Below are 10,957 nucleotides of genomic sequence, written 5' to 3'. Positions count from 1 at the left end.
TTGATTCCTCTAATCTATGAGCATGGAATGTTTTTTCCATTTGTTTGTATCATTCTTGATTTCTATGAGCAATGTTTTGTAATTTTCACTGTAAAGGTCTTTCATTTCTCTGGTTAGGTGGATGCCAAGGTATTTCACTGTGAGTGTTTATGTGTCTGTTGTGAATGAGATTGTGTTTTGCTTTGTTTTGTTTTTTTGAGTTGGAGTCTCACTCTGTTACCCAGACTGGAGTACAGTGGCCGCTCCTGGCCACTCACTGCAGCCTCAACCTGCTGGGCTCTGGCGATCCTTCCTCCTCAGCCTTCTGAGATTGTGTTTTTTATTTGATTCTCTGACTGTTTGTTGTTAGTGTATAGAAATGCAACTGTCTTTGTGCATTGAGACTTTACCAAAGTTGTTTATCAGAGTGAGAAGGTTTTTGACAGACTCTTTAGGGTTTTCTAGGTATAGAATCATATCATCCACAGAGAGAAATAACTTAATTTCCTCTTTTTTTTTCTGGATGTCCCTGATATCCTTCTCCTATCTGATTATTCTGGCTAGGACTTCTAGGACTATGTTGAACAGGGGTGAGAGTGAACAAACTTGTCTTATTCAAGTTCTTAGGGGAAATGTATCCAACTTCTACTGAAGCATGCTGTTGGTTGCGGGTTTGTCATAGATGGATCTTATTGTTTTGAGTACAGTTCCTTTGATGCCTAGGTGTTTGAGGGTTTTTGTCAATAAGGAATACTGAATTTTATCAATTGCTTTTTCTGTATCTACTGATATAATCATGTAGTTTTTGTTTTTACACCTGTTAATGTGCTGAACTACGTTTATGATCTTGTAAATATTGAACCTGTCCTGCATCCCAGGAATGAAACCCACCTGGTCATGGTGGATGATCCTTGAGATGTGTTGATGGATATGATTTGCTAGAATCTTTTTGAGGATTTTTGCATCTATGTTCATCAGGGAAATTGGTCTGTAATTCTCTTTCCTTGTTGGCTCTTTGTCAATTTGGGGTATCAGGACGATATTAGCTTTATAAAATGATTTGGGGAGAATTCCATCATTCTTGATTACCTGAAATACTTCCAGTAAGGTTGGTATCAGCTCTTCCTTGTATGTCTGGTAGAATTCAGCTGAGAAGTCATATATTCCAGGACTTTTTTTGATAGAGGGTTTTCTTATAACTGAGTTGATTTCCTGGATTGTTATTGGTCTGTTTAGGGGTTCAATTTTTTCTTGTTTCAGCCTTGGAAGGTTGTTTGATGCCAGGAAACCCTCCATTTCCCCTAGATTTCCTAGTTTATTTGTGTACAAATGTTTTTAGTAATCTCTAATAATCTTTTAATTTCTTCAGGGTCAGTTGTGACATCACCGTTTTCATTTCTAATTATGTTTATTCAGACTTTCTCTCTCCCTCTTTTAGTCAATCTGGCCAGGGGTCTATCCTATTTATCCTTTCAAAGAACCAACTATTTCTCTTATTAATCCTTTCTATGATATTTTCCCTTCTATTTCCTGTAATTTGAATTTATTTTAGTAATCTAGATTATTTTTGAAAGTAGGATTTAATTGTTCTTGTCTTTCCAGCTCTCTCAGGTGTGATACTAGGCTGTTTACTTGTCTGCCTCTATTTTTCTTGTTATGAGCCTGCAATGCTATGAACTATACATGCAACATTACCTTCATGATATCTCAGAGGTTTTGATAGGTTGTGTCTTTGTTTTCAGGAATCTTTTCATTTCTGTCTTGATTTCTCTGTTGACCCAAAAGTGACCCAGCAGTATGTTGTTTAGTTTCCATCCCTTTGTGTGTTTTTTTGGGGGGAGGGTGAGCTTGTTGGTGTGATATGTATTTTTATTCCACTGTGATCTGAGAAAGTGCTTGGAATTATGATTTCAACTTTCTGGAATTTGTTCACACGTGATTCATGTCTGAGAATGTGATAAATCTTGGTGTATGTTCCATCTTCTGATGAGTAGGATGTATATTCTGTGATTGTTGGATGGAGTATTCTGTAGATGTCTATTAGGTCCAATTGGTCTAGGGTCGAATTAAGGTTCTGTATCTCCCTGGTTTTTTTTTTTTTTTGCCTCAATGATCTGTCTAGGGCTGTTAGTGGGGTAGTAACATCTCTGACTATGATTATGTGGATGTCTATGTTGTCTCTTAGTTTATGTAGCAATTATTTTATAAGTCCAGGTGTCCTTCTGTGTCCTTTTAAAATTTTATTGGTTTAAAGTCCATTTTGTCTGATAGAAGACTAGCTACTCCTATTGTTTTTTGTTTTCCATTTGCCTGAATGGTCAATTTCCAGCCCTTCATCTTGAACTTGTGTGTGTCCTATGCGGTGAGAAGCAGTAGAATGTTGGATCATGTTTTTTTTATCCAATTTGCTACTCTATGCCTTTTTAGCAGTACATTCAGACTATTCACATTCAAGCTAATTTTTGGTATGTGAGGGTTTGTCTGTTTCATAAGGCCAACCAACTTATCTTTGACAAAGTCATCAATAACAAACACTGAAAAAGGAAACCATATTTAGCAAATGATGCTGGGAAAACATGCAGAAGAATGAAACTGGACCATTACCTATCACCATATACAAAAATCAACTCAAAATGGATCAAGACTTAAATGTAAATCCTTAAACTATAAGAATATTAGAAGAAAATCTAGGTATCACCCTTCTGGATATTGGAGTAGGCAATGAATTCATGACCAAGTCCTCAAAAGCAATTCCAACAAAACTAAGATAGACAGATGGGAACTTATACTGAAAAGTTTTTGCATAGCAAAAGAAACCATCAAAAGAGTAAAGGGAAAACCCATGGAATGGGAAAATATATTTACAAGCTATGCATCAGTCAAAGGCCTAACATCCAGGATCTACAAGGAACTCAAGCAGTGAATAAACACATGAAAAAATGATCAGCCTCACTAATCATCAGATAAATGCAAATTAAAACCACAATGAGATCCTACTAACACTGATAAGGATAGCTATTTTAATAAGTCAAATGACAACAGGTGCTAGTGTGGTTGCAGAGAAAAGGGGATACTTCTACACTGTTAGTGGGAATGTAAACTAGTTCAACCTCTGTGGAATGCAGTGTGGTGATTCCTCAAAGAACTAAAAATCAATCTTCCATATGATCCAGATATCCCCTCCTGGAAATATACCCAGAGGAACATAAAGCACTCTACAAAAAGGACACCTGCACACGCATGTTTATTGCAGCACTATTCACAATAGCAAAAACATAGAACCAACCCAGATGCCCATAGAAAGTCGACTGGATCAAGAAAATGTGGTACATATAAACAATGGAATATTATGCAGCCATAAAGAACAAAATCATGGCCTTGTAGCAACTTGGATGCAGCTAGAGACCATCAAACTAAGCGAACTATCACAGAAACAAAGAACTGAATACTGCAGGTTCTCACTCATCAGTGGGCTCTGAACACCAGTCGCACTAGTACAAGAGTGACATCGGCAGATGCTGGACACTGTTAGGTGAAGGAGAGAGGAGGGAGTGGGGTATATGACAACGTACGAGGTACTTGGTCCACTATCAGGGGAGAGAGGAACAGTTAGAAGCCCAAACTTCACCTGCATGCAACCTACTTATGTAGCAAATCCCCACTTATATCCCACAACTCCAAAAGTAAAGATAAAAAAATTCAACTCTTGATATAATACCCTTTGTTTTTCATTACTTTCATTTTGCAATTTGGCAAGAAAATACTAAGCTATACATTACGTTGCTTTGCTCTTAAACTGGTTACTTTTAATAATACTACATTTTGCAACTTTTCTACTAGTTTGTCAATATTCCTAAATGACAGGAACAAAAAAATGCAGTCGCCATTTAAAAATTTTAAAATAATAATGGGATAAATAAAGATACATCTAAAAATCCATTCCATAATTAGTATGGATTCTTTTTTTTTTTTTTTTTTTTTAACACTAAAGCAGTAAGACTGAATCAGATTGCAAGCTCCTTTGGATAATTTACTATTCACTAACTCAAGCCTTGTGCTATTTCTAATGCCTCAGTGGGCAAAATAACAAATAAATGTGTCATGTTTAGGAAAATGATAATTGTCCTGCAATATTGGGGGAAAAAAAAGATAGTAAAGAAACTACATTAAAAAAACCAAAAAACCAAGCAGTATTTGCCAGTGGAGTAGAGTGTCATATGACAAGGTTCTAATGATAACACACTTTGCACTTTCTACCACAGATAACTGTGGAGAAAGAGAAGATCTAAATAGGTCAACAACAATTGAGTTAACCATAATACAATAAGAAAGGGATTGGCAGTAGCGGGACATTGCAGGGGAGGGGAGGGACACCCATAACATCAGTAAGGGTATCTGATCTCAAACCAGGCAAAGTGGGGACCAAAGAGAGGCCCAAACTTTACCTGTATGATGTCCACTTGTATACCTAATCCTGAGAATATCTTTAAAATAAAAAATATATATAAATTATATTAAGGAAGAAGGTCTCGAGGGAAAACATACAAACGTTATAAAACCTTACTGACCATGTTGCAAGAAGCAACTAATCATTGTTAAGCACTTCCAGCAAAATAGAGAACCATGATGAACTGTCCTGAGCAATTCTAGCACATCTAGCACAAAATCTCCCCCAACAACCCTATAAAAACTTCCCTAAAGCCCCTGCCTCTTTGCAGACAGCAGTCTCCCTTGCTGAGCTGCCCGCTGCTCTCTTGCAGTGTATGTGTATATTTTTCCTTTAATAAATCTACCTTCCTTAATATAAAAGATTTTTCAATTTAAATAAATAAGTAAAAATATTTCCAAGATATTCTGTCTCATAAAAGGGAAATAACATCCAAATTAAAGGTATGAAGATACCGTGGTGCAGAGTACTACAGGCATTTTAGTTGGTAACTGAGCTTATTAACATCAACAAAAATGAAATATCCTTTTTATTTAAAAAAAAGACCTTTGGAGTATAAAAACTGTGGTGAGTAACCTAGAATATTTACTGACTTAAACGTGATTCCTAAATAAACAAGGGGCAATTGTAACAACCTACTTCCCTCCGCTTTGCTGAGTTATTGTTACTAAGGTATGGCTTTGATTCCAAATGGTCATCATATACGGATAAGACAATATTCTTGTAGAAATGTATAGTAAGCAAGTGGAACATATTAAATATGCACAAGTTCAGTATCCGGAAACATTTTGCTGTTTCTAACCCACTTTATGGTAATTCTTTATACCTAAATACAAAGACAATATTAATCTCTGACTTTTACATTACTCGAGTCATTCAGAGTTGTGATGTCTCTCCCCCACCTTTTGCTTGGGTAAGATGAAGAAGGAACAAGAGTGATTAGATAGGAGAAATGTGTGCTTTGTGGTAAATTACATACTTTCTATAATGTAATAAAATTATATAACAAAACAATAAGAATATACAGAAATTATGGATGGAGGTATGTTGTTCATTGAAAACTCTTCTATAATTGCTTTGAAACATAAGCCTGGAAAATCACTGTTATTAATATTATATATACTTTTTTCCAGTTAGCTTTTTAGTAACATTGCATAGGCAAGATATTGTTTATAACCTGCATAATTATTTTCTAATTTTGAGTACTCTAGAACAATGATCAAATCAATAAATTTTATATTCTTGTAACTATTCAAATATAAATTATATTTCTATCATTTAAGCAGTTTTAATATATTTCCCTCTAAAAGTTTAAATATTTTAAATTTCGCATTCATCGCTACTTCCCCCCAAAGAAAACCCCACCCTTTAATGATAAACTTTCTTTCAACTAACATCGACATCGCACAAGTTTTTGGAATGCTTTTTTGAAGTCTTCATTAAAGATTGTATAAATCAGTGGATTTATAAGAGAATTGAGATAGCCAAGCCATGTCAAAAAATTTGACATTTCTTCAGAAATTTTACATTTTTCACAGACATTAACAACCAATTCTTTTACAAAAAAAGGAAGCCAACATATTACAAATGCACCCAAGATTAATCCCAGCGTGGTGGCTGCTTTGCGTTCTCTTGTGCCTGAGATCTTTTGCCTTCTCCAAGATTTCTCATACTTGAATTCGGACCTGGGACTCTTCACTGTGCTATGAATTTTATCGAAATCTGTTGACGGATCGGACAGAGACTTTTCCAGCACATAGGGTGTGGAGACCAGTCTAGTGCTTTTCTCACCACCCTCCCAGAGGACTTGGCCATTCAGCTCCTCCTTTGCAATTCTGCTTGCTTGTCTCTTGTGGTATAATGTCTTTGCTGCTCTATAGATTTTGTAGTAAAGGATCAAAATCAATGCTAGTGGGATGTAGAAAGCTCCAAACGTTGAGTAAATAGTGGAAACAATGTGGTCGTGCTTGATGATGCACTCATCTTCTCTGCTAGTTCCTTGGTGTCTCCAGAATAGGGGAGGCATTGAGATAAAAACAGATATAATCCAAACTACCGTAATCATAATGCCAGCCTGCTTGGGAGTCCTCTTCCTGGCATACTCAATGGCATCTGTGATGGCCCGATAGCGGTCCAAGGCTATAGCCGAGAGATGCAAGATGGAGCATGTGCAGCAGGTAATGTCAACACTCAGCCAGATGTCACAGACCACTTGCCCCATAATCCAGCTCTCTCTCACGATATACACAATGCTGAAGGGCATGACCAGGACAGCCACGAGGAAGTCTGTGACCGCAAGGGAACAAATTAAATAGTTGGCTGGATGGTGCAGCTTCCGGGTCACGATAATGGCAGCGATCACAAGGGAGTTGATGGTTGTTGTCATCAGTGCCAGCCCGGAGAGAGTGAGGGACACCAGGATTTTGGATGGCATCCTGTTTAACAGTTCCTCTGAGGTCAAGTTCAAGTTTGTAGCAGATGAGTTTAAGAAGTCCATTTTTAGATTGTTTTAAAAGGTTAATACTGCTGAAAAATGGATACCTGTAACAAAGGAAGAGAAAAAACAGTTCAGAGAAGGCTTCAAGAACTTTTCTCTTCCTTTCAGCATGATTTTAAAAAAGTATATGTGTATGTCTTTCCGGAATCTTATATGGATTAAAAAAATAAAGTGCAGATTGCAGGCTTTCTTTTTCTTTTTATTTAATTTAAGAAATCCAATAAGAACAGTAACAAACAGTAACTTTCAAAACATTTCTTAAAATATAACTCAGAACAATTATGAATAAATTAGCCTGTTCCTCAGTGAAATCTCTTCCATTGTAGAACTGCTTTTGAGAACTAGATTTGTCCTAGCTATGTTTCTCTCTTTGTCCACAGCAAAAAAAAAAAAAAAAAAAAGTTTAAAAGCACATGGCATTAATATATATTCGTGCCGTGCATAATGCTATATAAGAAAATATTATATTAAAGTCAGTATTCAAAATGATAAACAATCTTGTCCTTAATTAAAAGTTACATTGAGAACATTATCATTGGGTTCATGGAAACTAAAGGAACCTTTAATATATTTTATATCAGATGATAGAGGTTATAGAAAACAGGGAAAAAAAAGTCAGTGTATCTTTAGCATTCCATGATTATTTTATGAAATTAGGAAAATGTCAGAGTGTTCAGTAGTCTTTGTGGATGTTAATAGTTAATCTGGTTTAAAAATATAAAATAGGATTAACCGGAGTCAAATAACTGTACAACTATCCATTATAACAATGACCAAAGAACCCACTAAGCAAGGGAACTTGCCAGTGAGGAGATCACTCTTATGGAGATCACCCTCAAATGGGAATTCCTCTTCTTTGTGAGTCGCCATTGTAACGACCAGTTACCTGACTTCTGAAAGAGGATTCTCCACTCGTGGCTTATGCTTTTTGCTTTAGTCCATGCTACTACTTAATTACAAGTCAAATAAAAGCAATTTGAGTGTATGAAAATAAGATGAATCTCTTTAACAAACAGTGTTTATTTCCCATCGGTCTTCTCTTTAATAACTTTCTAGCAGCTAGCTGCCTGTATCTTAGGGAGGCAAAGAGAAGGTGGAAACCTGAAACTTGATTCTCGGGTGCAACTATTATCATTCATTCATATTCCTTAAATTCGATTTACTTTAAAGCAGTTATGTTTCATTTGTTGGAACTGATCGTGTAATAATTTAAAATGCTTACTATTTTTATATCAAGTACTTCATAGAATAGGAAGAATCATATACACAATGTGGTTAAATATGTCATAAAACACCTTGATGAGCAGCACACCTACTCTTCTACTTGTGTTTGGGTTACCAGGACTAAATTTAAATTTTATTTTCTGACATTCATTGAAGGCAAATGCCCTTAAGCACACTAAGTGGCAGAAGAAATCTGAATATCTGCTATCCCCCAAATGAGTGGTTGTCTGTTGTGTCTTTGAGAAGTAGTTGTTCTCTCTATGTTATTTACATCAGCACTTACCCATTTGTAAAGGGCGACTAAAACAACTTCAAGTACAAGTTGGAAGCTAAAGTTTACTTAGAAACTCCAGACCAGGGGTTCTGGAATTTGGTGTGTCTCAGAATCACCTGGAGGGCTTATACAAAATAAAACACAGAATCCTGAGTCCTGCCTTCTGGGGTTGCTGCTTCAGTAAGTCTGATGAGTCTGGGGCCCTAAAATCCACGTTTCGAACAAGTTCCCAAGTTATGCTGAGGCTGTTGGTCCAAGGAGGTTTCTGAGCATCATGAACATGGTTGTTCCTCCTCTGCTTGTCTAAGTTTTTCAATGCTGCAGCATCTCTGAGTTCCTCTCTGTGGAGCATGGCTCTGACATTTCTGTGGAGCATGGCTCTGACATTTCTGAGTTCCTCTCTGTGGAGCATGGCTCTGACATTTCTGACATTCTGCAGCATTTCTGAGCTCCTCTCTGTGGAGCATGGCTCTGACTTTTCCAGCAGCTCTTTCTCAAATTCTTATTTCTTGGAGCTTCTTAAATTTCTCAGAGCCTCTTAAGTAAATTATCTTATGCTAGCTTTTCTTTGTCTATTTCCCCACTTTCATTGCTGTCTTCATGTAGCTCTTGGGACTTGGTGCTCTAGGTCTGTTAACTCCCCTTCCCTCACATTGCTTCCATTCTTTTCAACCTGTTAAGAGAGTTATGTGATGACTGTATTTCCTAAAATAAATATTGAGTCACAGGGGCTGAGACATAATGGTGTGCTCATAGGCACCACGGGGCTGTTATTAAAATCTTCAATACGTGTTTTCAATTTAAGTAAAGACCTCACAGTCTTTAGCTGTTATCCCGGGAATCATTTTTAGGAGGTCAGTGGTCACAGGTAAAATGTTTACTTCAAAGTCAGTAACACATATTAGACACAGGGTAGCTTCCAGTTTCCTCTATGCTCTCATCATAGCATTTGCACTTTATATTTTCTTCATTTGCACAGAATATTTTCTTAATTGGTTCACTCTTTTGCAATGGTGTTTATTTAAAGTTATGGGAATTGAGTTAAAAGTGCTGACATTTTTCATGTTAAAGGCAAAAATAACTTCCCACTTTAATTTGCCCAATAAACAGTTTTGGCATAAGAGCTCTTCAAGAGATAATACTGAAATTACCTTTTGAATAGAATTTGAAACACGAGAAACTGTCAGAAATAGTTATGTGGGTTTCCATAATAAAAACTAATTCTGTAGGAAAATGGACTAGCTTAAAATTAGAAGGTGAATTATGTTACCATTCAACTGATTTCTGTAGGCATCACACTGTAGCATTTAATTTAAGCTCAATAAAATGGTGCTGAATGCCGAGAAAAACAGTAAAATTTTTTGTCATATTTTAGAATTAGATGAAAAGTATATGTGTCATAAATTATCTTACAGTTTACCAAAAATCTTCTTAATATTAAATTTAGAAACTTTATTAATCTTCTGATAGTTGTATTTATAGATAACCAAGAAAAAATGCAGCCAGTCATGACTGATTTCTATTTTCTTTTTGCCTTATTTTTCTTGCTATTTGCAATCAGAAATTTAATCAACTATCTACCTTCATTAATTTAGCCAAAGCCTCTGACTAGATTCCTCATATTCCTTTATATCTTATGTGCACACCCAACATGTGTCCTCATGGTGCTAGGGACCGCCTCTGGGTTACTAACACAGACTGTGCTACACACATATCTCTCCTCTTAGTACACAGACTACATTCTGTAGTTCAAACGTCTTCACTGGGAAATAATCAAGATTATTCTGTAAGTAGAGCCTGAGTTATTCTTCCTCAGTTATTCTTAGCCTTCTTGATAAACACAGAGAGAAAATTCACCCAGGCTTTCCCTGGCACAAATATTTGCCAATTTGTTGCTGTAGCCACATGACACACCCACCCCTCTGCCTGTACACAGTATTTTTAATCTAAAGTTTATTTATATTCAGATGTCTGTTGCATCCTGATGTTTAATTATATTGTCTTCAGGTTAAACTGTTAGCTCCCAGGGGCATAGTTTAATTTACCTTATATTGTAAATAACCTGCAAGGGGGTCGTACACAAATGGTTTTCATAATAACATTGGAGAGTGGCAGGATAGTAAAATTTAATTTTCTCAAAACCTCGCGAGATCCTACGAGTTGGCTCATTCAATTAGAATAATAATAATCTTCATCTTATCTGAACACTTACTTCCGCAGGGACTGTGTTAAGTGCTTTGCGTGTATTAACTCATTTAATCCTCACAGCTAAACTTTGAGGTAGGAACAATCATAAGCTCTTTTTATAAACTTCTCTACAATGACAGCATAACAAATAATTGGTGAGATAAATTCATTCTCCGGGAGATTTATTACTCAATAGCTCTATTCTAGTCATGGTGTCTATAAAGTAACTACTTTTTCTATAAAAATAATGATTATGCTAAAAAGTAAGAAGGGTGTTCAAATGGAAGCAAATATTCAATAGAAATAAATGTTTGAGGTAGTGACCATGTCTACATGTGTCAATCGTAAG

General features: G+C 36.1%; 1 protein-coding gene across 1 annotated transcript; it reads right to left on the bottom strand.

Moving 5' to 3' along the window:
* Positions 1-5,751: 5,751 nt before the first annotated feature.
* Positions 5,752-6,923, bottom strand: HTR1F (5-hydroxytryptamine receptor 1F). Its single transcript, XM_008061358.2, has one exon. The coding sequence runs from the start codon at positions 6,921-6,923 to the stop codon at positions 5,817-5,819; it is 1,107 nt and encodes a 368-aa protein (XP_008059549.1). The 3' UTR covers positions 5,752-5,816.
* Between the last annotated feature and the right edge of the window lie 4,034 nt (positions 6,924-10,957).

This window comes from Carlito syrichta, unplaced genomic scaffold (genome assembly GCF_000164805.1).
Source record: "Carlito syrichta isolate Samal-C Ts95f unplaced genomic scaffold, Tarsius_syrichta-2.0.1 Scaffold305216, whole genome shotgun sequence".
Lineage (NCBI taxonomy): Eukaryota > Metazoa > Chordata > Mammalia > Primates > Tarsiidae > Carlito > Carlito syrichta.
Note: the sequence above shows the minus strand (reverse complement) of the source record. Positions and strands in the feature narration are given on the sequence as shown.